At 49.7% G+C, this 26265-nt stretch overlaps 3 protein-coding genes across 3 annotated transcripts; 1 reads left to right on the top strand and 2 right to left on the bottom strand.

Annotated features, from left to right (window-relative positions):
- Window positions 1-7032: 7032 nt before the first annotated feature.
- On the top strand, window positions 7033-12930 carry AP5B1 (adaptor related protein complex 5 subunit beta 1). The gene is made up of 3 exons (XM_053368891.1): window positions 7033-7143; window positions 8840-9002; window positions 10245-12930. Exons 2-3 carry the CDS (start codon window positions 8853-8855, stop codon window positions 12825-12827), a joined length of 2733 nt encoding a protein of 910 aa, XP_053224866.1. The 5' UTR covers window positions 7033-7143; window positions 8840-8852; the 3' UTR covers window positions 12828-12930.
- Window positions 12931-15781: 2851 nt separating this feature from the next.
- On the bottom strand, window positions 15782-21586 carry LOC128404279 (uncharacterized). The gene is made up of 3 exons (XM_053369772.1): window positions 21572-21586; window positions 17231-17362; window positions 15782-16188 (listed from the first exon to the last, which is right to left on the bottom strand). Exons 1-3 carry the CDS (start codon window positions 21584-21586, stop codon window positions 16039-16041), a joined length of 297 nt encoding a protein of 98 aa, XP_053225747.1. The 3' UTR covers window positions 15782-16038.
- LOC128404278 (C-reactive protein-like) lies at window positions 20981-23716 on the bottom strand. Its single transcript, XM_053369771.1, has 2 exons — window positions 23650-23716; window positions 20981-22294 (listed from the first exon to the last, which is right to left on the bottom strand). Exons 1-2 carry the CDS (start codon window positions 23714-23716, stop codon window positions 21669-21671), a joined length of 693 nt encoding a protein of 230 aa, XP_053225746.1. The 3' UTR covers window positions 20981-21668.
- Window positions 23717-26265: the final 2549 nt, after the last annotated feature.

Genomic DNA, 26265 nt, shown 5'->3' with positions numbered 1-26265 from the left:
ACTGAAAATAACACTTGCACATGCGCAAATAATGCTTGTGCATGCGCACTATCTATTTCCGGTGCTCCTCCGACCCGGTAGTGGGCAGCCGCACCGTGCAGCGCTTGGTAACAGCGGGCAGTGGCAGCAGGTGGCGGCTTGTCGTTGCGGGCCGGATAAACGAGTCCCTCGGGCCTTATCCAGCCCGCAGCCCTTAGTTTGTGGACCCCTGCTCTAAATAGTGAATTGTGGGCAATCACAAGTGGAGAGCGTTGCGGCTGTGCTCAGGTCCTGCTTCACGGCTTCCCACCACGGGCACCTGGTTGGCCACTGAGAACAGGATGCCAGACTAGATGTGCCTGATTCAATAGGACTTTTCATACATGCCATCAGCATTGATGGTGGTTTCCAGAATCCGCTTACCATCTAAAATGGGCACCAATGACAGAGTGACCTCTTTAGTCTGCTAAAGTTGAAGCAGGTGTATGTGTTTGTGTGTGAGAGAGAGAGGGAGAGAGAGAGAATGGGACTTCTAAACATCCCAACTTAGGGGAGCTGCCTTCAAAATCAGCAGCTTATTTTGAAGAGTGGGGTAGGCAGTTAATCCCCCTCCACAAAGGGGTGGGTGGGTTTGAGGATCTGGCTTCATGTGTGTCCCCCAATTCCCACCCTACCCTGCCCTGCCCTGTATTTTGCCCAACCAAATGTGGCAATGCTACACCAACCCCAGATCTCATGGTCAGCTTAGATATTCAGAGAGGGCCCCATCTTAAGGCAGTGGGGCTGGTGGGGGCAGGGGGAGAGAGTTGGAGCTAGGATTTCTGGGACACTGCCTTGCCCACAAGCCTGATCTCCAGAGGGAGGCAAGCTTTGGGTGCCCCAGCCTACCCAGCGCAACTTCTGAATGGGGTGTGTGTTTGCCAACCTGCCCATTAGCTAACTGGGAGTGCTTTCTTTGAACTGCCTTCCAGCCCAGCACTCATAGGGCTGCGGGGCTTAAGCTGCAGAGGCCACAAAAAACACGTGTCCCACAGTTATCACGTCCCAGTTAATATTAATTTAATAACAGCCGGCTGTGCTTTTTAAAATGTTGGCTCTGCTGCTGCTTTCATCTGCACCGTGCAGGCATTGCCTCACCCGCATTCACTAGTGAAACCACCCGCCCCCTCCTTGGGGACAGGAGGAGTATCATTAACTTCATCCCGCAGAAGGGAAACTGAGGCAGGAGGAGGACTGCCGTTTGCAAAACGGGGTCAGAGGGAAGGAGTCAAGAATGTCACGATTGTCAGGCTTTCTTTCTTTCTTTGCATAATTTAGACAATAAAATCAAAATATGGGGAGGGAATAAGAGAGAGAACAACAACAAAAAAGATTCTCAGACTTGTTATTAAAATAGCTAGTGAGGCAAATCTGCTGGATTTTGCATTGTTTTTGCACGAATAAATGTAATTGGCCCTTGCCAGATGTGCTGAGGAACAGGACGCTATGGAAGGCACCCAAAGTGACAGTCCTAAAATCCTCTCTTAGCCATATGCATCTTAAGGACTAGAAACTCAAGAGAGAAAGTCATGATTGTCATGAAGTGGAATCCAGGGGCCAGGGGTGATTCATGGGCCCTTACGGCGCAGGTATGAAATCCCTTAGGTAAAGGTAAAGGGACCCCTGACCATTAGGTCCAGTCGTGACCGACTCTGGGGTTGCAGCGCTCATCTCGCTTTATTGGGCAAGGGAGCCGGCGTACAGCTTCCGGGTCATGTGGCCAGCAGGACTAAGCTGCTTCTGGCGAACCAGAGCAGCACATGGAAACGCCGTTTACCTTCTCGCCGGAGCGGTACCTATTTATCTACTTGCATTTCGACGTGCTTTCGAACTGCTAGGTTGGCAGGAGCAGGGACCGAGCAACGGGAGCTCACCCTGTCGCGGGGATTTGAACCGCTGACCTTCTGATCGGCAAGTCCTAGGCTCTGTGGTTTAACCCACAGCGCCACCCATGTCCCATGAAATCCTTTAAAATACGACAAAGTGTGGCATGTAAGGCTCTCTGCTGTTTGTGAAGAGAGCATCTCTGAGCATGTGCTGGCTGCTTTTATGTCACCCCTGGCCAGCATCCACAGTGGGCAGAGCCAAGCGTTTGTCAGGTGTTGTTGAGCACGTCTACGCATGCACCGTGTTGATCCCTGCTGCCGTAATCCCCATCCGAAACTGGGGTATGATCTCCCCTCCAGAACTTGGGTGCAATCGCCAGGCCTAAGTTCTATAAATATATAAAAAGGGAGGTGCTTCCTGGCAATCATGATCTCTCTTGCCTTGGAAACCACAGAGGTGTCTAAAAATAGGCACCCTGGGGAGTAAATGGATAGGAGGAAGGTTTGCTCCTGCCCTCATGTTGCCAGAACTTCGGACGAGCCAATGAAGGACAAAAGGAATCCACCCAGCACATCCCGAAACTGGGGGATTTGTACCCACAAGATACAGACCCTCCAAGTGTCCCTAATTCCCAGGGACAGTCCTTGATTTTCAGAAGCCATCCCAGTTTATGATTTGATCCCGGAATGTCCCGCTTTTCCTTAAAGATGTCCCTATTTTCATTGGAGAAACATTGGAGGGCATGGAGTTATGTGACCACCAAGCCCAGGAGATAACTACAGCGGTACCTCAGGTTAAGTACTTAATTCGTTCCGGAGGTCTGTTCTTAACCTGAAACTGTTCTTAACCTGAAGCACCACTTTAGCTAATGGGGCCTCCTGCTGCTGCTGCGCCGCCGCTGCACAATTTCTGTTCTCATCCTGAAGCAAAGTTCTTAACCCGAGGTAATATTTCTGGGTTAGCGGAGTCTGTAACCTGAAGCGTATGTAACCTGAAGCGTATGTAACCCGAGGTACCACTGTAATTTAAGCATGTAATTAAAGATGTCTTTAGAAGACATCTGAAGGCTGCCCCACATAGGAAAGTTTTTTTAAAAAATGTTTCATGTTTTATATGTGTGGGAAAACACCCAGAGTGGCTTGGGCAACCCAGTCAGATGAACAGGGTATAAATAACAAGAACAAAGCTGATGATGGAACAGGACGACCTTGTTTTCATTGGAGAACTTTTTGGAGGGCTTAATGACCAGCATCGTCCAACAAATTCATGGAGAATGGGTACTAGCCACAATGGCTATGTTCTTCCTACACTGTCAGAGGAAATGTGCCTTCAAATATCAGTTGCTGTTAATTATAAGCTTGCTGTTGCCCTCAGCTCCTGCTTGCGGGATTACCAGAGGCATTAGTTTGGCCGCTTTCAGAACGGGCTGCGGGAATAAGTTTTAAACACCTTCTCTTTATCTCAGGTGTTTTGAGACTGGCTGTTTACAGTTATAGTATGGAGCCAAAACCCACATACATTCTTTTCTTTCTTCTTCACCTGCCTAGGGGGAGAAGGGACTTAGAAGGCCTCTTGCCCAACTACCTGGAGCTGGTAAGTAGGTCAGGCTTTTTGCGAGTGCTGCCTGCCAAGTGTGGCATTCCGACTCCGATAGTTAGCAGCTGGTGCAACCTCCTGCTAAATCACTAGGTAGAGGATACAATTTACGCATGCAAATTGCTTCAGTCCCTAGCAGTCCCTTCCCGGGTGTCTGCCTGGAAGTGTCCAACTGCCTGCCGATTGGGTCCAGCTGCTGTTGGACTGCAAATCCCACCAGCCCTAGTCAGCATAGCCCGATGGTCAGGGATGATGGAAGCTGTAGTTTGGCAACACCCAGAGGACACCACATTGTAGAGTCAGTCACAGCAGACAAGACTGGGATAGTGCTTTCAGTATGGGACGTGGGTGGTGCTGTGGTCTAATCCACTGAGCCTCTTGGGCTTGCCACTCAGAAGGTCAGTGGTTCGAATCCCCATGATGGGGTGAGCTCCCATTGCTCTTTCTCAGCTCCTGCCAACCTAGCAGTTGGAAACCACAGCAGCGCAGGTAGATAAATAGGGACCGCTGTGATGGGAAGGTAAATGGCGTTTCCGTGCGCTCTGGTTTCCGTCATGGTGTTCCATTGCTCCAGAAGCAGTTTAGTCCTCCTGGCCACATGACCTGGAAAGCTGTCTGTGGACAAACGCTGGCTCCCTCGGCCTGAAAGCAAGATGAGCGCCGCAACCCCATAGTCGCCTTTGACTGGACTTAACCATCCAAGGGTCCTTTACCTTTACCTAGTGCTTTCAGATGGAAACCTAGTATTGCAAACAGGTTGTTTGGATTCAATTCAGCTCTTCTGTGCACACCTTTGGCAAATTAATCTCAGCTTTAAAAGTCTGCACTGGCAAGGAGGTGCTCTCTGGAGAGTAAGGATGGTACATGGAACTGAACCTGGGACCTTTCGGGAGTGGAGTACATGCTCTGCAAGCTATACCCATGGCCCTTCCTAGCTGATCCCGAGACTGGATTTGTTTTTGATGCTTCAGAACTGTCACCTGCTGTTGGAGGTGTTGATCTTGCCCTTGCCTGGGGCTGAATCCTGGAGGCAGGATGGGCGGGTACCGCTTGGGGAACAGGTCCCGGTGCAAGATGGAAGGCGTGTTAGCTGAAACAGGAATGTGGAAGCCGAGTGGGGGCAGGTGGAGCGGACACCCAGGGAGTTCTTATCCCCAGCCATCAACCTCAGGCAAACTTTCCCATTTTGCAAAAGCAACAGCTCTCTCATTTTTTTATTTTTGCACAGCGGATGCTGTCAGAGCAGGATTTGGAGGCAGGGGCCCAGAGCTCCCCCCCACAAACACCTCACCAGACAGAATATGGGGGACTCCTCCAAACAAAGCAGGGCTGGCTTAACATCACAGCCACATCATACATTAAAAACCACACCTTCCATCGTCCCTGACCATTGGCTAAACTGGCTGGGGACTCGCAGTTGAGCACTGCTTTGTAGAAACCACTGCCCCTTCCAATCTCACACACAGATTAATTTTGAGCCACAGATTTGGTTGCTGTGAGCCTCTAAGCAGCTACAGAGTGCCACTTACTATTGGGGTATCTGCAGTTCGTTAGCTAATCCACGTCGCGGACTAGGGGTGGCAACAGGATGTAGCTGATTAAGTCAACTAGAATCTGCGCAATTCCTTGGTTGGGGGTGCGCTTTCTCAAATGTTCAGCACTCTGCATCTGGTCAAAAGCAGTCCTTTTTGTGCCCTTACAGTGGTACCTTGGGTTACATACGCTTCAGATTACATACGCTTCAGGTTACAGACTCCGCTAACCCAGAAATAGTACCTTGGGTTAAGAACTTTGCTTCAGGATGAGAACAGAAATCGTGCTCCGGTGGCGCGGCGGCAGCAGGAGGCCCCATTAGATAAAGTGATGCTTCAGGCTAAGAACAGTTTCAGGTTAAGAACGGACCTCCGGAAAGAATTAAGTACTTAACCCGAGGTACCACTGTAGTTCAGAAGACCCCTGGTGGCAAGAGGGCCAGGTCACAGGGTGTACTGTGTGGGGAGAGGATGAGCCCCAGCAGCTATCTCAAGCAATAACTTTGGCGTGGGGGGCATGGGGGGGTGAGGAGAGAACAAGCTTAGACGCTTGTTCCTTCCAGCCTTGTCCAATGCCTGCTTAAGTTTAGGAAGTGCAAACACCCAACGAACCCCTTTCTCCTGTGAGAAACTTGCCATAGTTTTTAGAAACAGAAACTTTCTAAACTGGAGGCTAGTTTCAGATACAAGAAGGGCAACCCCTCCCCTCCCCAGTTTTGGACCGGGGAGCTAACCTGGGGAGACAGGCTCCTTCTCCAGATAAGATCTCCAGAGCAACTAACGGAGGCGCTGCCGTGGCAGCTACGCCCGGCCCTGGGTGCGAAGGGAGGCTGAAGGCAAGAGCAGGCTTGCAGGAGTTTTGTTGAGTAAGGCCTGAGTAACAGTTCATGTAACCGCTCACTTTGCCCCCTCCCAAAAGGTGAGCCAACAGTTTCCAGCAAAAACTGTTTTCTTCCAACAGGCTGCTTGGGCACCGTGAGCCGTGCGCCCGAGAGATGCTCCCTGGAGCTGTTGGCACCGTTCCCTTCCCTGACAGCTGAGAAGCTGAACAAAGGCCTCCTCCCCTTTATTTTTTCTCGATTGTGCAGTTCCGGATTGCAGGAGAGACCTGTGCTCTGGCCTAGGAAAAGAAAAGGACTGGTTTTTTCCTGGGCCCAGCTCAAGATAGCTGTGTTTTTAAAGCAAGGATAGAGAACCTGGGGGCCAAATGAAGCCCTGCTAGGTCTCAGCGTGGAAAGCTATAGCATCTGCATGGCTGAGATGTAGTCTGCTGTAGTCTGTTACTCGGCCACATTTGCCTCTGGCATTGCACCCCCCGAGTATGTGGTCCCTGGGAGGTTTCCTATGACGGAATGTGGCCCTCAGGCTGCTAAGGGTTCCCTTTCCCCCTTTTAAAGGCTTGCACTAGGGATAAGGGGACCTGTGGCCCTCCAAATGGTTTACAATTCCCATCCTCCCTGACCGCTGGCCACAATGACTGTCTCAGGGACTGCCTTCTCCAGTACAGCCTCACCTGTTGAGGTCCTGAGCCAAATTCTAGCCTCTCGTGGGCTGCAGCTGTGACTTACCTTGCAGGTCCTTTTCTTTGGTGGCTCCGGGAGTTATGGAACATGCTCTCCCAGGGACATAGGGAACAGCTGGTCCATCTAGCTCTATGCTGTAGACACTGGCTGGCAGCAGCTCTCTGGAGTTTTCCTAGTCCTACCTGGAGATGGTGGGGACTGAACCAGGGACCTTCTGTGTGTGCAAGGAAGGGGCTGTGCTTTTGAGCTACCGCCCTTCTGTGTGTGTTCTTTCCTGGTCCTGTTTCAAACATAATTAAATAATAATAATCATTTTGGAATTGGTCTCAGAGCATGTGCAGAGTGTCTTTCGCCAGCACTCGTCATCGGCGGGCTTCATAGGGGGGGGTTTAGAGGAGAGACCTCCCAGGACGGACAGCAATGGCTTTCGGAGGAGAACTTCGGAGCCTTTTGAAATAATGAACCCACCGCCGCTTCTTCCAGTTGCTCCTCTCCTGCTCTGCTCCGCCGCTGCTCCGCTCCCCTCTAGCGGCGGCCGGCGGGATAGTCGGGAAGGGAAGTCGGAAGCGCCGCTTTACCCGGGACCGGAGATCAGCTGAGCGGCTGCAATTGCAAAGCGGAGGTGGAGGAGCGAGCGAGGCCCGCAGGTACGCGTGTGTCGCGACTGGGAAGGTGTTGCATTTGCGTGCAAACGGCCCGTGGGGGTGGGGTGCGTTGTCCCACACTTTCCCTGGCCCCACAGAAACCCCACCGCCCTGCAACTCCACGAGTCCATGTTGCTTGTAGGTCTCCCTCCAGGCGCACAAACTTTCTGTGGATCCAGACCTGGCCACCCCCCTTCCGTGGGGTGGGGCGGCGCACCATCCTTCCTACAGCACCCGATGGAAGTCACTTTCTCTCCTCCTCTGTGCAAAGGGGTTTTCTCCCAGCCCCACACAATGCGGGCCCCATTTCCTGAAGCGGGGGAGTATGTGGCCCCCTAGATCCCTGGAGGATCTTGGGCCAGTCCTGCTTCCTCGGCCTGGTCTATCACACATAGTTGTTGTGAGGCTAAAATGGGGAAGAAGGGAACCGTGCACAACCAGCTGGAGCTGCTTGGAGGTGGGGTAGAAATGCATGATGGGAGTTGTAGTCCAGCAACAACAAGAGGCCACAGGTTCGCCTGACATACTATTACAGTATTACATTTCATAGAATTGTAGAGTTGGAAGGGACCACGTGGGTCATCTAGTCCAGCCCCCTTTTGTCCAACATGAGATTTGAACCTATGGCCCTGAGATTCACAGTCTCATGCTCTACTGACTGAACTACTCTCACTCCCTGTCTGCCTATGGCCCAGAATTCTATGGGGCAGCCATTGCAATAACCAAGCATCTATCTTTCTTTCTTTCTTTCTTTCTTTCTTTCTTTCTTTCTTTCATAGGGTTTTTTGGGGGGAGGGTTTATAAACAAGAATAATGTTACACAAATAAGTATACCAAATTTTCTCACGTCATTTGTAAATCACAAAAATAGCATAACAAATGTGGAAAAATATCTACAGCTTATGTTTCACTGTTAGTGGTCAATGCATGAGTTCTTGGTTCATGAATTGGTTTAAACAATTAGGAAGAAGAAGGGAGGAAGAAGGGGGAGGAGGGCTTTGTAGTATTATTATTATTATTATTATTATTATTATTATTATTATTATTATTGATAATAATAATTAAATTTGTATACTGCCCTTAATCTGCAGTTCTCAGGTTGCTTCACAACATAAAAATGCAACCCCTCCTCCCTTTTCCCTTTCATTCTGCATGGGACACGAAAGTCCTCTGCTGTTTCTCCAAGCAGCTGGTATTTTAGAGGTTGACTGCCCCTGAGACTGGCAGTTCTACTCATAGACTTGTTCTTCCTGGGCAGAGATTTGCTTTAACAGGACTGCTGCCACAGGAAGCTGCCTTATAGCAAGGCAGGCCAACGGTCCATCCACCTCAGCATCGTCTGCACTGACTGGCAGCGGCTCTCCAGGGTTTCTGGCAGGGAGTCTCTCGCAGCCTTACCTAGAGACACCAGGAATTGAACCCAGGACATTCTACATTCAAAGCAAGTGCTCTGCCACTGAGCCACATGGGCCTATCCACCCCTAGCAGGACGGTTCCTATTTATGTGGAATCCCGTACTGATGAATTGCTACCAATTTAAGGCCTCTGAAATGCCTTAAATGATGCCCTCTGGGGTGACCAAAGCAGGACGAGGAGGAGGTAGCCCTCCACATCCTTAAGACTAGGGTTGCTACTAAGTGGGATGTGCGAAGGCCCATCATCCATGAGCATGACTAACATTCTCTTTCTTTCCCCCTAGTCTTCGGTCGGCCATGGGGTCCAGGAGCGGGGAAGGCTGGGCCAGCGCAGTTGCTTCTTTCCGCTCATGCCCCACAGCCTTCCTCTCCCATGGGGCTGGCGACACCTTCGTGGCCGAGCTTTTGCAGGAGCTCCGAGGCGAGAGGCTGGGGGAGCAGATCAAGGTATGTGAGACCCACGGCTTGGAGGGTGTTTGTGGGTGACGTGAGAACATTCCTCTAACTTTCCCCCAGCACCCACAAAAGGGTGAGTTGTGAGACTGGTCTTGTCGCTCGTTTGGGAAGACCACCCTGTCAATGAGCCGACTAAACCCACTAGTCTGGAGAGGAGGAAAAGTCAGCAAAGAGTCTCACTCGCAGGTCCACCAACCCTCCAGTATGGCGCCCACAAAAGGTCTTCAAGTAAACATTCCCTCAAAAATCCAAAATGCACGAGATTGAAGAGGGCAGCAACACGCCATTTTGTGTTCCTGTTTCTTTCCCTGCTCTTTTAGACACGGCTGCCGTTTGGGATGTGCTGCATTGCCCGTGGCGGCCATTTTGTCTTAGCCGCACATCACACGGCTGCCATTTTGTGATCGGCTTCCTCAAAATTCGGAATGTGCCCACTGGTGTATAAACTGTGAATCAAACCAATTTGCATGTGTACCCCATGTAAATGCAATGTGAACACCAACAGATACTTATAACATGAGGTAAAAAACAAAACAAAGAGGCAAATAAAAAACTCAAAAGCCCTAAAGAAGGAGGATGGGGGAGGGGAGAGAAAACATTTCAAAAACCTATAAATATTTGCTTGTTTGTCTCATTGATGGCCCACCTTTCTTCCATGGAGCTGAAGGTGGCATACATAGTTCTCTTCCTTCCAACTTTATCCTCACAACGACCCCCCAAGGTAGAACAGTGACTAGCCTAAGCTCACTGAGTGGGGATTTCAACACTGCTCAGTGTTGGACATGCCCTCTCATGTAGGGCCTTCTAAAGACTTTTTTTCTTTTTATATACTTTTTAATTAAATTTTCTGTTATACAATTTAGAATGCTCATTTAAGCATCCTTAAAATATCAATGACTTCCCTTCTTCTCTTTCCATGGTTCATTTTGCATATCATAAATCCCTGCATATTTTACAAAAACTAAACCATTCAGTATTCCATTATTAAATCCATCAAAACTTATTTACACTGTTGAATTTATCTTAGCGCTGCCGAAGTTTTCAAGTGTACACAATTTCCCCCTATATATTCAATAAACGTTTTCCAATCTTCCCTAAATGTATTTTCTTCTTGTTCTCTTATTCTATATGTTAAGTCTGCAAGCTGCACATATTCTGTCAGCTTAAGTCTAAAGACTTGTTTTTTCCACCTGGCTTTCCCTGACAGCTTCTTCTTTTCCCCCTTCTGGACAGATCTCCATGTTGACCCTCCTTTTGGAGTACCCCACCCTGTTGTGCCCAGATGCCAAGGCTGGGCAAGAGGTGGCCGCGTCCCTCCTCTCCCTCTTCGGCCAGTTGGGCCCGTCGTCCAAACAGCAGGCGTATCTGCGGTGCCAACTCCTCTATGCCATGGCAACAGTACTGGTGGCCACGGACTCCTTCGCCGAGAGCTGCCAGGCTGCCCATGAATACTTCTCTCTGCTGCTGCAACTGGTGTCCGACCTCAATGACTGCCGCGGGGGGGCCGCGGAGCGCCCCGTGCGAGTTGCGGCTTGTGAGTGCCTGCGGGAGCTTGAGAGCTGCTACCCGGGGCTCCTCTCTCAGCGCCTGGCCGTCCTGCGCTCCCTGCAACACCAGGAGACATCACCCGCCCACCAGGGCTACACGCTGCTCTACGGACTGGCCTTGAGGAATGCCATCTTGCGCTTGGCCAGACGGGGAGGCCTCGGGACTCTGGGGGAGCTCCTGGAGAGCAAAGAGGGACTGGTGTGGGAGGCCACGAGGGAACTGGTGGACCTTTCTGTGGCGACCCTCGAGCAGCTGGCCCTGCTCCCCTCGCCGGGCGATGTCAAGGACCTGAAAGCTGTGGTGTCCTCTCTCCTTGACAGCTCCTACCTCTTGTCCTCTGTGGCCCAGAGCCACCTCCTGTGGCAGCTGGCCCAGGCCGTCAGCGTCGTGCGCACCCAGTCTCCCGCCATCTTTAAAGCGCAGCTGGTGCGCCTCTTTGGCACGGCGGGGGTGACGCTCCAGCATGCCGTCTTGCAGCTCAAGGGCCTCTTCACCGACAGCCTCTTCACGGCTGAGGACGAGGGCTTCCTGCTGCGCCGCCTCGTGGGTCTGGCCCAGCACCCGGCCTTGCCCGCCCCGGTGAAGCTCTTCCACTTGGACTGCCTCCTGCACTTCCCTGAAAACCGGCCGCTGGGCTCGGCCACGGAGGACGAGGGCCTGCCGGTCTTGCTGACCCCTCGCACCACGTCCGGCCTGTTCCCCGGACTCTTCCAGGACCAGGGCACGGTTTTGGCCCGGCTGAACCTGCTGTGCCTCGTGTGCGTGGAGAGTGAAGGCCCAACGGCTGAGCGTGCTGTGGGATACCTCCTGGAGCACGTGTTGACCCTCGGGGGGCTGGTGGCCAGGGGAGGAGGACCGGAGGCCACCCGGCTTTTTTTCCGGGCAGCCTTCCTATTTGCCCGCTACTTTGGCTCCCGAGAGCAGCCAATGGCAGAGCTCACCCAGTGCCTCTTGGACCTGTACCGCCAGAACTGCGCCCTGGCGCCGAACCTGATAGATCTTTTGGACGAGGCGTGGAAGTTTCCAGAAGAGGGCAGCTGGGCTGGTGGGCTGGCCCAGGCTTTGCAAGGGCTTGTCGTGGGCGTTCCCTTGCAAGAGGAGGACCTGCCTTGGCACCTCAGGGTCTTGGCGCGGCTGGCAAAGGAAAAGGACGTCCCTCAGGGGAGCACCATGCAGTTCCTGAGGCGCCTGGTAGCCTCGGGCCGCCTTGGGGGCTGGCGCTCAGGCCAGGTCCTCCTGAGCGTCTGCCGCAACTTGATGCAGCTGCGCCCGCTGCCCGCCCCGGCCCACTTAGCCGACCTCCTGCAGGCTGTGTCTCTCAGCCACCTGGACGTGGATGTGCGAGACCGGGCTCGGTTCTACTACACCTTGCTGGCCAACCTCTCTGGCGAGAAGCTCGGGGCCGTGCTGGCTCCGGGAGGTGCCGTCAAGGCCCGGACGCTCTCCTCCTCCATCGTGGCTGACAGCCAGAGCTTCGTGGCCTCTCTGACCGTACACCCGGTGCAGCCAGCCCCACTGAGGCTGCGGCGGGTGGGGGCAAGCGGCAACAGGCCTGAGCAGGCCCCTCGCCCTGAGCAAGACGTGGAGGGCTATTGCCAGTGGTTGCTGGAGCCCCGCGCCCCATCGCAGCTCAGCTTGACGTACCAGCTGGTCCACACGGGTCCTTCAAGCCCCCCCTACGACCTCCTGCTCTGCGTAGTCCTTCGCTTCATGTGCTCGGACAAGCATTACGAGCCTGTCCCAGAACTGTGCGTGCCCTGTCTCTCAGCAGCGCGCCCTCCCCGGACGCTGATGCTCACGCTGCAGCCACGTTGCCCCTACCCGACGCAGCTGGATGTTTTTGCTGTCTACACAACCCAGGAAGGCCTTACGCGCTCCAGCCAGCTGGAGCCGTTGGAGGTAGCCTTTCCCGATCTCTTCATGCCCCTGGCGGTGCCTTCCTGGAGTTTAGAAAAGCGCCGCCGTCTCTTTGGCTGCCTCTGGCAACGCCTTCACCCCGACAGCAATGAAGCGGGCGCCGAAAGCCTTACCACCTGGCCTGTGGCACCTCAGTCCCTGCCGTCCCTGGTATGTGATCACTTTTCCCGGTACGTTTTGGCTGAGCAGTCGGGTTTCTATGAAATTGGCATGGCCCTCCCTCCCCAGTACCACATTCTCCTACGGGTGCAGAGTGTGGGAGAGGTGGCCTGCGTGGGTATTCGCACAGACAACTGGAGACTGCTGCCCTCGCTGAACAGCTACTTGCAAAGTCTCGTGGAAGCGAATTGAAAGAATGGATTGCGGGGGGAAGGAAGCCTGCGAGGTAACGCGGTCCGGGCTTGTATATCTGTTAAACATTTTGGCATTCCCAAAATAAATGCATATGTATGGATGTAGTTTGCAAGTCTGGTGGAAAAGGGTGCTGCGATGACCAAGACCCAGCCAGCCTGGGTTTCTCAAAAACAAGTCATGCCAGACAAATATCATTTCTCAAAAACAAGTCATGCCAGACAAATATCATTTCTCAAAAACAAGTCATGCCAGACAAATCTCATTTTTTTGCTTTTTTTGATAGAGTTACAAGCTTGGTGGATCAGGGGAATGCTATGGACGTAATGTATCTTGATTTCTGATAGCTCAGTCGGTAGAGCATGAGACGATCTTGGGGTTGTGGGTTCAGACTGCACATTGGGCGGAAAGATTCCTGCATTGCAGATGGCCCTCGTGGTCCCTTTCAACTCTGCAGTTCTATGATAAAAAAAGGGACGTTGTGTGTATGTGTGTGTGTATATCAATCAATCTTTCAATCAATCTTTCAAGTATAGCCAACCCAGCTCCTGCCTGCCTGCGCTACCTCCTGCAAAAAAGTCTCAGTATATATCTCCTCAAATAATGGACTGTGCTGGTGAGACCGTGTCCTCTTCCTGCTCAGTTCCTCTTTGCACTGGCTTGGCCTCTCTGGACAGGGAATGTGTCTGCTTAAGCACGTCCACATTACACTGGATGCCAGGACGGGACCTTCTCCCTCCCGCCTGTTCTGAACAGAGGAGAGGTGCAAATACCTTCTCACTATATGCAAGTGCAGCGGGGGACGCAGTGAAGAACTGTGCTGTTGCTCTCAGGTCCTTCTCTTGGGCATCTGGTTGGCCACTGTGGGAACAGGATGCTGGACTAGTTGGGCCGTTGGCCTCATCCAGCAGGGCTGCTCTCGCATACATCCCCTCACCTCTCCTGTAGTGCCTCTCTCTTCCACATGGACATAAGTCTGATCTCCCCCATTCCAGGATAATTTTGCTTAAAAGCCATTATTATTATTATTATTATTATTATTATTATTATTATTATTATTATTTAGATATTTACAGGACAAATCTAAAGCACATAAGGCCCCTACTTTCCTGAAGGTGCCCTGGGTATTGTCGGTGGCTGGATATGTAGGCCACAACCTTCACAATGGGGTCCCTTCCAACTCGACAACTCAAATTTTGAGTCTGCGACCCACAGAACTCAAAAGAACAGGCACCTCCACAGCCACAGCTGATTCAATAGAAGCTGGTGGCCCCTTCAGGGACCCTCTGCAGATTGGGTGGTGAGGGGGCAGTCTTTGTGGAGGGTGCTCTCAGGTGGTATAAATAACCTGGTGCCCTCCAGATGATATCAGACTACAACTCCCATTAGGCCCAACTGGTGCTGGCTGGGGGTGATGGGAGTTGTAGTCCCACAACATCTAGAGGTCACCAGGTTGCCAGAGACTGGTGTAAACGGTGGCCGGGGGGGGGGGAGTCTTGACAGTGAGGCCGCAAGTGGGCCTGCATTCCTCCAAGGAATTTGTATATGGTTCTTTCTTCCCTCACACTCATTTTACGCTCACAGCTAACCTCTGGGGAGGGAAGGCCTATGAAAAAAGAAAACAGATGTGCCCACTGCTTCCAAGTATTTGAACCTGCAGCTCGCCATTCCTAGCTGAACACACACACCACTGACCAAAAAGTTGCTCTCCCGCTTAGATTTACTGTAAATCTGAGCTGGAACAGATTTTTCCTTCAACTAAATCTGGGCTCCCAACTAAATTGGACTCCAACTCCCATCAGTCCCAGCCTGCATGGCCAATGGCCGCCAAGTAGGGATGAGGGGGGTGGAATTCAGTTTGCATTTAAAGCTGGGTTTATCAAGTTCTCATGTTCTGGAACCAAAACGCAACCACCCATCACACTTTTGCATTTGCCCCAAATTCGCTATTTTGCCATTCTCCTGCCAAACAAAAATGCGCATGGGAACTGTTCATAAAAACGGGTCTGGGTAAAAGGCGGATCTACACGGATCCTCATGGATCCTCCACTTTTTAAAAAATAACTCCAACAAATGCAGTGTCAAATCACACCTGGAAGGCACGATTACAGACTGGACTATAAAAAACGTGGATCCAACACTTTGCCGCGCTGCAGCACCACAAAAACATGTATCTGAGGCACGGATCCTCATGAATTCATATGATTTTTATATTGAAACAAAATAAAAACACCATGATACTGTAGACCACATCTTAGTCTAGGCAGAACTAAAAAAATCACACATCCACTGTTTCGTGGTGCCGCAATGGCGCAAAAACATGGTTAAAAAACACGGATCCTCATGGATCCTCATGATTTTTGCACTAGATCAGCCCAAAGTCACCATCAGATCAAATTTCATGGCCATGGGCACAGCATCCACCACAAAAATCATGGATCCACGGCTTCCTGGCCGTACCGTAGCCCAAAAACGTGGTTTTGAAGCACGGATCCTCATGCTTTTTGCACTGGGCCACCCCTAAATCACTGTCAAATCACACATCATAGCCAGGGGCACAGCCTGCACCACAAAAAACTCAGATCCATGCCTGCCTGGCCATACCGTGGCCCAAAAACGTGGTTTCGAAGCATGGATCCTCATGATTTTTGCACTAGATCAGCCCAAAGTCACCATCAGATCAAACATGGCCATGGGCACAGCATGCAACACAAAAATCACGGATCCACGGCTTCCTGGCAAAACCGTGGACCAAAAACGTGGTTTTGAAGGTCGGATCCTCACGGATCCTCATGCTTTTCGCATTGGGCCAACCCAAACTCACTGTCAAATGAAACATCATGTACAGGGGCACAGCCTGCACAACAAAAATCTTGGATCCATGGCTTCCTGGTCATACCGTGGTACAAACCGTGGTTTTGAAGCGGCAGAGGCAGCTTCCGGCGACATCTTACCACTGCTTCTGCTTGCTTTTTCCCTGTCACCGGAGAAGTGACTCTGGCTTCCAGGTTTTGGCAAGATCTCCCCGGAAGCTGGAAGCCAAAGCCGTGTGACCCTGGTAAGCGAGGCTTTGGCAGAGGGGTGACGAAACAGGACAGGCTGCTGCTGCCTGTGGTCCAAGTCTGTCAGTTTTCAACAGGTGTGTGTGTGTGTGTGTGTGTGTGTGTGTGTGTGTGTGTGCAGCCACACAGGGAGAGAGACAAGCTCAGCTCTAGGCTGCTTCATCTCCAATCTGCCGACCCACCTGGACAAATTGCTGCCGACTTCTTTCCAGCTCTTGCAGCTCTTGAGTCAAGGCTGACAGCATCCGCTCTGTATAGTCCAACGCCTGGACCTGCCTGAATCCAGCCTCCTGCAGCACCTGGAAGGTGTTGGCAATGAGGATGAGAGGTGAGGGACCTTTCTGAATTCAGCTCTGCCAGAATCAATGGCTCCCACCCCTACCCCACCTGGCCTTTCGGGAGCCTGTTTATACGATCACATTCCCTACAGCAGTTGTTTTCAACCAGTGTGCTGTGGCACCCTAGGGCATAGCTGTCAACTTTTCCCTTTTTTAAAGGGAAATTCCCTTATTCTGAATAGGATTCCTCACAAGAAAAGGGAAAAGTTGACAGCTATGCCCTAGGGTGCCTTGAATGGTGCTCAGGGGTGCCTTGGGCAACACTGGCCTCTGTCCCTCCTTCTTTCCCTCCCTCCCTCTGATGCCCTCTCACGTCTCTGCCTCCCAAAGGCTTGCACAGCTGTTTGTTGCAGCAGCCCTGGCTACAAGCTCCCCAGGCGAATGGTGCCTCTGGGGCTGGCCAAGGGGTGCTGGTTGCCAGGAGCTGAGGTGGCCTTGGAGTAAGCAAGCAAGCAGGTGAGGGAGCCCAGCCAGCCAGCCCCCCAGCCCGTGCTGTTGGGAATGGACAGACAAGTCCCAGGCCCTGGTGGGGCAGTGTGAGGAGACACCTCTCTTTGGGGTGGGGGTGGGGGGCGTAGCAGCTCAGAGACCAGGAGTGGCAGCAGCGGCTGGCCAAAGGACTCCCAAGGAGAGGGGAGATGAAATGAGGCTGAGGGAACCCTAAACACAAGGGAGGGTGTTCGAAAAAGGGTGAGAGGCTGTGGGCTCTGCAGGCAAGGGGTGACATAACTGGGCTCCTGAGCCCCACAGGGGTGCCACAGAAAGAATGCAGTGGGTCAAGGGAGCCTTGGACTCAAAAAGGTTGAAAACCCCTGCCCTAGATTGAAAGCAGCATGTGAAGGACAATCATGAATGATTCTGGATTGAGAAAAGCTATGTTTTGGGGCTACAAATAGGGTACGCAGCCTTAATCTAAATAAAACACCTGCTGTGGCCTTCTTACTTGCCTGCCTTCTTTCACAAACACACACACACACACACACACACACACACACACACATACCTGGCCATATTCCCAGGGTGTGAGAAGGCTGTAGCCCCTCCGTCTGATGTACTCCGTGAAAGCTTTCGACCAGGGGCGAGGCCCACAGCAATAATCAGAGATGAGAAGCTGCCCGCCTGGCTTCAGCCACGACTAGAGAGGAGACAGAGAGATGGCTGGGTAAGATCTGAGGGCAGAGGGCGCTGGTGGGACAGAATCCAGAATACCATTATTATAATTACAGTGGACGCTCGGGTTGCAAGCATGATCCATGCGGGATGCACGTTCGCAACCCACAGCGTTCGCAACCTGCGCCTGCGTGTCTGCGGGTTGCGATTCGGCGCTTCTGCGCATGCGCGACTGCCGAAACCCGGAAGTGGCAGGAGCAGAGAACTGCCCTGGGATTCCGCCGCCCGAGGCAGCTGTTTCAGTCTGCCTCATGGGTGGGCTGGCTCTGACCGATGACAGCACCACGAAAACAAATATTGGGAGAGAGCAAGGGCATTTTGGAGGACTGGGCAAGCAGTTGAAAAGGGCCAAAGTAGAACCAGTGACCTAGGCTGGGGTACAAACTGTCCTTTTTATCATGTGGCATTATGGCCACTCAAAGTAAATAATGCTGTGGTGGTCATCTTTGGCTGAGGTGAGGCAGGATTTGTCCTTTCTATCAAAATGCAGGAGAAGCACTTTTAGAATATGATGTTTTAAGCTTTAGAACTTCTCTCTCTTTTTTTTTTTACAGTTGTAAGTTGCTTCGAGACCTTTTATGAGCAACAAATAGGTGTAATTAATTGTAATAATCCTTCCCCCCCCCCCCAAAAAATAATCAAGCAGCAGGTGGGAGCTCCAGGCAAGCAGATTTCAGACAAACATTAGGCAAAACTTCCAAGGGAGCGGAGAGCGGGCAGTATAAATATTTCTACTGCACCATGAGGTCATTTACAATTCCTTCTTGTTCTCTGTTTATTTACAGCATTTATATTGTGCGTAATCATAGCATTTCTGAGCAGTGTAAATAAAAACAAACCATACGGTGATAGGGGTGGGGGAGACAACATGATTCAGTTTGAATTTAAAGACGAACCTACCTAACTGGAACACTAACTGGAACAATATGTGAACTGAAACAGAGCTATTCTTGGAAATTTGCACTTTTCTGGATTTTGTAAAGCAGTTTCTAACCAAGCAACATGTACAAAAATGCAAAAATGAAGGTAAAGTGTGCATAAAAATGCACACCTTGGTGAAAGTAAGCATAAAAATGCATTTTGAGGGGAAATATAAATATATGGGGAAAGACGCTTTGCAAAAATGCATGCATTAGGCAAAAATACTTAAGAAAATGTGTATGTTGGGAGAAATTTGTACTGAAATGCTGATGGATTTTCACGAGGACTTTAAAAATAAGTCCCCAAACTGATGTGCAGATGGAAACAACTGAACTTATGCTTGGAAAAACGAGAAACTGGAAGAAACCTCAATTGACAGATCTGTCCCCTCCCTAGACAGAGAACAAAACAATAAATTTCACCCCACCAGGGACTGTGAGTGACTCTCCTCTTTCTTCTCTGCCTAGGAATTCTCAGAGAGCGAGTTTGAGTCCTTGGCCTCTGGATGGAGGGAGAAGCTGCAGCGCTGTGCGGATGGGGACCAGCGCTGGGGGGTCTTCTATGCTCTGAAGCCGCAGTAGCTGCTGCCCCACCCCAAACAGCCTGGGGCGGTGAACTCCTGTCCGGCTCCAGGAGCTTTTTGGCCCAGCAAGCTTTTCATAGCATTTGCTTGTGTTTTCTTCCTACTGCTGCCTGGTCAGGTTTCAAGTCTGGATCCACTGCAAGAGTTTGTAGGAAACTTCACCTTCCAATCTGGATTTTTGCTGACCTTTCAGTCAGATTACTTGGCTTTGCACTATTCCAGGTCTGGCTGCAAGTGTGGAAGGATTTCTCTCTCTCTCTCTCTCTCTCTCTCTCTCTCTCTCTCTCTCTCTCTCTCTCTGTTTCTTTCCTTCTTCCCTCCTTCTTTCCTTTCTTTCCCTCTTACTGGAATGATCCCCTCCTCTCCCTCCACATCTCTGTTCCATCTGTTTCGGTTATTAAAAACTTACTACATTTTCTTTATTTCCTTGTTTATACCACATTTGTGGGGAACCTCTGTGAGTATGTGTAGAAACTGCCTTGCGGTATACAAAATGTAAAATGCTTATCTCTCGCTCCAACCATTTTTACCTCAGGCCTCAATCTCCAAGCAGTCCCAGGGCATTTTCCTAAAAGGCAATGTGGCCCTCAGGCTCCCAGTTTAGTTATTTGTTTATTTTCTGATGTTCCACAACATTCTGGGAAAATAAAAACAGTGGCAGCAAATTGCTGCCACCCAGATAAACTCTCCCATCACCAGGGGAAGGTGAAAATGCATCCCCATCATTGGAGTACCAGAAATTCCTCATTCCTTGTATACACCAATGACAAAACTCCTTCTCCTGTCACCAACCCCAAGAGGGAAGTATTGGCAGGACTACAGAGCCTCAAAGTTTGGAGAAGTCCAAAAAAATCTCTTAGGAAATGTCTTATTTCTGCAGACACTCTCAAACCTCTGTGTCTCCTCTATCCAGGCAAGCAAGTCATTTTCCTCCCATCCCTGCAAAATCATGCTGTTAGGAGAACCAACCCAGGTTGTCACGTTGAAGTCCTATAAACCCATCAGCAGGGGGCAGCAGCTCTCCATCTGATCAATAAATCAGTGCCGTGCTGCCACAGTCATACAGTATTTGGAAACGGCAGAACATCTCTGAAACTCATGGCTCATGCCACCTGCCTGAACTGTCTGAGAGCTGATGGGTCCCAATGTTGGGGAGAGGGCTGAACCTGGAGGGCTGTGGGCTGGGACAGGGTGAGCTCTCTATCCTAGACCTTACTGTTCAAAGGGTCTGGGGTGTGGGTGGGTCTGTGGATGCCGTAGCCTCCAACATTTCTCCGATGAAGATAGGGACATCCTAAGGAAAAGCAGGACATTCCGGGTTCAAATCAGAAACCGAAACAGCTTCTCTAAATAAGGATACTTGGAGGGTCTGGGGTGGCTGCTTTAGTTGAGATTCTTGTATTGCAGGGGGTTGAACTAGATCAGGGGTCAGCAAACTTTTTTAGCAGGGGGCCAGTCCACTGTCCCTCAGACCTTGTGGGGGGCCGGACTATAATTTGGGGAAAAAACAATGAACGAATTCCTGTGCCCCACAAATAAAAAAGAGATGCATTTTAAATAAAAGGAAACATTTTACTCATGTAAAAACACACTGATTCCTGGACCATCCATGGGCCGGATTTAGAAGGTGATTGGGCCGGATCCAGCCCCCGGGCCTTAGTTTGCCTACCCATGAACTAGATGACCCAAGGGGAAAACCTTCCAACTACAATTCTATGCTGCTTTGCATGTTGTAGAGTATTGATTTTTTAAAAAAACAACAACCAGTAAGTGAAACGGACCTGGATAGACAAATGATGGCAACTTTCATACACTAATATTTGGAGACAGGCCATAGTTCAGTGGTAGAGTGCCTGCTTTGTGTGCAGAGCTGTCTGGTTCATTCCCTGGTACCCTTTCCAAAACCCTGGACAACCACTGCCAGTCAGTGTAAGTAACACTGAGCTAGATGAACCAAAGGTCGTAACCAAGTACTTTCTTGTTCCCCTGTCCCTCTCACGGGATTTGTTAGCATATAACCACGAGGAAGAAGTGCTCTCTTGGTAACTCTGTGCTGCTTCGCCGTGGACAGAACACATTTTTGTAGAGGCTTGTATAATGCAATATTTTATTTGGAGGAAACGGCAGGAATCAGCCCAGAGGCCATATCTACTGAACAACCAAGACATTTCCCTTTTTATATTCTTTACTGAAAGATTAAAAAGTACATAACTGCAAGTGCACAGTGTTAGATAAGACACAAAAGAAGAAGAAAAGATAGGACCCATGTAGAAAACAAACAAATCAAGTTATTGTGGTTAACCAGACCTTAACCTAATACAGTATTTATAAAAATGAATTCCAAATATCATTGAATTTGTCCATGGCAAGTCTATGTTTAGGATGACCTAAGCCATGTAGTATGTAACAAGGAAAACACTTCTCTAAAACATATGTTTTCTACAATATTGATAAGTTTTTGGCAGAAGGTAGTAGGGACGATCAAAATGACTGTACAGAATGATCTCAAATTTGCAGAGGGAAATATGCTTTTGGATTATACATGGAACCTAACAAAGGGACAATATGAGTGGAATCTCCATGCCCTTACTATGGCAAAAAGACAGGTTATTGATGAACTGGAAGAATAAAAATGCAGCTCCCTTCAACGATTGGATTGAAGATACGTACAAACTCACTGCACATCAACGAGCTGCGTACAAACATGAACAACCAAGACATTTTAAAGAATAATGGCACACCCACTTTCCAGAACATGCTCTTGTGTTTAAGGTGACCATGCACGCTCAATAATAACACCACCCTTTGCTTCATAATTGACTGTTTCCCAATCAAATATGGCGTTGCCAGGAATATTGTCGTCAAGCAGGGCGCGCTTCATTTCCTCCTGGGACAGCTCCCTCTCCCACATCCTCACGTCCAGCAGCTCTCCGACATAGGAGTCGTTGATGTCAAAGCCACCCCCCATATTGTCTTGATCTTGACCAAGCACAATCGATGAGTCTGCACTGATGGAGTATCCTTTCTTCAGGCTTCTGGGCGGCAGACGTTTTCCATTCACCCACAACCTCGCCAGCCCTGTGGCAGAATCCCAAGATGCACACAAAGTCTCTCTTTCAAGTGACTGTTTTTCTGGGGTCAAGAAGGTCACTGCTTCACCTCCCACGTAGAAGCTGTATTGGTTGGGTTTGTGCTTGTAGATGATGATATCGTTGTGGCTGTTCTGGGTGGCATAAGAGAAAAGGCTGTAAGCACGGGTCAGGTCCGTGTAATGTTTCAGGCACACGGTGAAGGCGGTCAACGGCTGCTTCGGGGAGGCCTTCAAAACCACATGGGCAGTATTCGATGCTTGCGCGAAAACGACTTGCTTCCCAGAGAGGCCTGAACCTGAAGGAAGAGGGAGGAGGAAGAGAGAATGTCACAGCTTTCTTCAAAACTTATTTTAAAAAGTTTTTTATTAACAATTTCAACATAACAAATTATCAAAACAAATCATCTTCATTATTCCCCTCTTTTTCCCCTCCCACCTCCCCAGCAAAACTTCCTTCCCTCAGCTCCTCTCTCTGATTTCTCAACCTATGTTAACCTCTGCATATTGTAAAATTGTATACGTCTTTATATAATATATCTAATATGTTAAACCTCAGTAAATTTGTGTATGTTTATTCAAAACCTGCCAAGGAGTCCAGTTCATTTTGTTGTCTTTTTAGATAATTTATAAAAGGCTCCCATTCTTCCTTAAAGTCACAGTTGTCTTTGTCTCGCAGTTTGCATGTCAATTTTGCCACTTCTGCATAGTTCATCAATTTTTCTTGCCACTGTTCTTTTGTCGGGGTTTCCTCGTTCTTCCATCCTTGTGCAATCAAGACTCTTGCCACTGTTGTCGCATACATAAATAAATTCTTTATAGCTTTCTTCAAAACTTTGCACCTGAGCAGGTGCGACAAAGGGGAGATGCTCAAGAGAGCCTCTCACTTCTCCTTCATTGCTCAGCTGCAACACAACAGCCCTGCAGTGCTGCCAGTGGGTTTTCTTCTCCGGTAGTTGCTGCTGTGACCCTCCTCCTTACTCTTGCAGACCCAGATGGGAGGGGACTTGGCATGCACCGGGGCGATGACATGTAAAAAGGTTCTGAGCCAGTGCCCCAGCACTCCTCAGGTCAAACCCCCCTCCACCCAGTGCTTATGTGGCTTATGTGTGTTTTCCAAGTGAAATGGTCCATGCCCTGCTCCTTCCCACCCCACTGTCAGAGACTGTGCTGAGGAGGGCTGCACTGAAGAAGGAAGGTGGGAGCCACCCCCTCCCCCTCATCCTGAATCTTCCCAGGAGCAGGAGGACAGTATAGGTTTGGAACAGCGGTGTGCAGAGGGGCACAGTTCAGAAGGCAGAAGCTGGGAAATACTGGATAGGGAACAGCTAGCAGAAGAAACACTGGAAGAGAGAGAGTTAACAGATTCAGTCTCTGAACAGCATTCATCCCCCACCCCCAGAAAGTGTCCGAACAGAAAGGGCAGAGGGTACAAACTCAGATTACAAGACGTAGGAATGACATAGATTAATAGGGACCGGGGGGTAACCCTTAATTGGGAGCACCGCCATTTCTAGGAGACGTGTTCTTTGTTCTCTCGCTGTGATTATAAAAGATTCTAACTGGTAAGACGTTCCTTTCGTTTGATCTTCTTATCTGCTGCCATCGGGGGAGGAAGTCAATTCCTCAAAGCTTGACACCCACCTCCCTGGTCACCTACCTTGCTGGCCAAAAGACTGACAGGCATTGAGGAGGAGGAAGAAGCAGAAGAAGAGAAGCATCTTCATCTTGGCCGTCTGCAGAATGAACCAAGGCAAGGCAGAACAGGTGTCAAGAAATGGACTTGGGATGGTCTCTCGCTCTGGAAGAGGAAGAATCTTGCTTGAGAGCTTCAGGCTCCACGCAAAATATACCCTCGAGCTGCGAGGGGTGTGGAAGCATGTTTAGGAAACTCCTTTCCCAGGAAAGATTGCCTAATAGTTGCATCTGATGCTTCCTCCTTTAAAATTCTTCAGAAAAAGAGGTTATAAAGCGAACTGCACATAAGATAAAAAGTAACTGAGCCTGTAGCAGGTGGGGCCCTTTCTGGAGATAGTAGAAATGGCCACACTTGCACACTTAGCGTATTTTTCGCTCTATAAGACGCACCAGACCATAAGACGCACCTAGTTTTTGGAGGAGGAAAACAGGAAAAAAAATATTCTGAATCCCAGAAGCCAGAACAGTAAGAGGGATCTCTGCTTTTGCTGCGCAGTGATCCCTCTTGCTGTTCTGGCTTCTGGGACAGCTGCGCAGCCTGCATTCGTTCCATAAGACGCACACACATTTCCCCTTACTTTTTAGAAAGGGGGAAAGTGCTTCTTATAGAGCAAAAAATACGGTACATTGCTGAAACACAGTCTATGTGAAGGTTGTTGAATCTTCTGCAAACCCTGGGGTTCTCCTCCTGTTTCTCAGATTTTTTTAAAAAAATTTAAAAAATTACTATACTGCTTTATATTTTTAACAAAAACCTCAAAGCGGTTTACAGCATATTAAAACAATTAAGGAGCCTCTTTTGTAGGGCTGGTGAGTTTGGGTCCTGCCCCCTAGGCCAGGTGGAAAGGGCCTTGCAGGAAGCGACCTTCACGCCTCACAGCTGGGCGATTTTGCCCCCATTTTCTGTCAAACCTCACTGCATGAGTTTGATATTAGATGGAAACGACACAGTGACATATGAAGTCAAAAGCTGAAAAGGGGGGGGAAAGGGTTGTGAATAAGGAGAAGCATGGGCAGCATTTTTTAAAAAAATAAGCATATATATTTTATTGATTTTTACTATGCTCGGTCCTTGCTACTGCCAACCTAGCAGTTCGAAAGCTCGCTAAAAAGTGCAAGTAGATAAATAGGTACCGCTCCAGCGGGAAGGTAAATGGTGTTTCCGTGCGCTGTTCTTGTTCGCCAGAAGCGGCTTTGTCATGCTGGCCACATGACCCAGAAGCTATACGCCAGCTCCCTCGGCAGTAAAGCGAGATGAGCGCCACAGCCGCAGAGTTGTCCGCGACTGGACCTAATGGTCAGGGGTCCCTTTACCTTTATACATACTCACATATCACGATGTTGAAAACCAGATATTGCTCAGCCCTGCTCTATATCATAAGGGTGAAGTGCTTACCCTGAGATAGATGAACTCACTGTGAACTTAATTCTTCTCCAAAGAAGCAATTGGGCAATTGCTGATAAAATCTATCACGGTCACATTTGATTTCAAAAGAGGAATGCCCCCCCCCGAACAAAATGATTGGTGAAAAGGAACTAGAAAGGCAAAGGGTCGTATCACTCCAAAATGCTTGGGTGTTGCTTCGAAACACAACATGGTGTCAGAAGTTCAACTGTATACTGCAGATTAGGAAAGGTACCATGAGGGCCAAAAGGACACTGGCATGGTGAAGAAGCAGAGTCAAAGAAGCTATTAGAGGCAAGAAGACTTGTCCAAATGAAGAGAACATAAAGGAATGGAACTTTGGCAGAAAGAACTGGGAAAGATATCTATAACTTGTCCCTCAGCGCTGTGCGGATGGGGACCAGCGCTGGGGGGTCTTCTATGCTCTGAAGCTGCAGTAGCCACCCCCAGCTGCTCACAACAACCTGGAACAATGAACTCCTGCCCAGGAGCTTTTTGGCCCAGCAAGCTTTTAATAGCATTTGCTTGTGTTTTCTTCCTACTGCTGCCTGGTCAGCTTTCAAGTCTGGATCCACTGCAAGAGTTTACAAGAAACTTCACCTTCCAGTCTGGGTTTTGCTGACCTTTCAGTCAGATTACTTGGCTTTGCACTATTCCAGGTCTGGCTGCAAGTGTGGAAGGATTTCTCTCTCTCTCTCTCTCCCTCTCTCTCTCTCTCTCTCTCTCTCTCTCTCTTTCTGTTTCTTTCCTTCTTCCTTCCCTCTTTCTTTGCTTTCTTTCCCTCTTACTGGAATGATCCCCTCCTCTCCCTCCACATCTCTGTTCCATCTGTTTTGGTTATTAAAATCTTCTTTCCTTTCCTTTCCTTTCCTTGTTTATATCACATTTGTTTAGTTCAGAGGTGGGGAAGCTTTGTGACCCTGTGTGGAAACTGCAGTACAAAATGTAAAATGCCCATCTCTCACTCTGCCCACTTTTAAAACCTCTGGTTCCGCCCACCAGCTAGGAAGTTTGCCCAAAAGGGAATGTGGAGCTCGGGCTGAAAAAGGTTCCTGACTCAGTTTAGTTATTCATTCTGGGGGAATAGAAGGGTGGCTGTGATCACCTCTCCTGTCACAGAGGAAGGAATGTACTCTGGAATGAGTAACAAATGTGTACAGAATGGAATGCCAA

Source organism: Podarcis raffonei, chromosome 16, assembly GCF_027172205.1.
Source record: "Podarcis raffonei isolate rPodRaf1 chromosome 16, rPodRaf1.pri, whole genome shotgun sequence".
Taxonomy (NCBI): Eukaryota; Metazoa; Chordata; class Lepidosauria; order Squamata; family Lacertidae; genus Podarcis; species Podarcis raffonei.
The sequence above is the reverse complement of the archived record's forward strand: the minus strand, read 5'-3'. Positions and strand labels throughout refer to the sequence as shown.

Excerpts from the sequence above, each read along its gene's own strand:
- AP5B1 (XM_053368891.1), top strand. The coding sequence starts at position 8,853 with ATGGGGTCCAGGAGCGGGGAAGGCTGGGCCAGCGCAGTTGCTTCTTTC. Across the intron at positions 9,003-10,244 it reads GGCTGGGGGAGCAGATCAAG|ATCTCCATGTTGACCCTCCT; the intron begins GTATGTGAGACC and ends CCTTCTGGACAG.
- LOC128404279 (XM_053369772.1), bottom strand. Across the intron at positions 16,189-17,230 it reads CACCCTGGGAATATGGCCAG|GTGCTGCAGGAGGCTGGATT; the intron begins GTATGTGTGTGT and ends AACACCTTCCAG.
- LOC128404278 (XM_053369771.1), bottom strand. The coding sequence starts at position 23,716 with ATGAAGATGCTTCTCTTCTTCTGCTTCTTCCTCCTCCTCAATGCCTGT. Across the intron at positions 22,295-23,649 it reads TCAGTCTTTTGGCCAGCAAG|CTTCAGGTTCAGGCCTCTCT; the intron begins GTAGGTGACCAG and ends TCCTCCCTCTTC.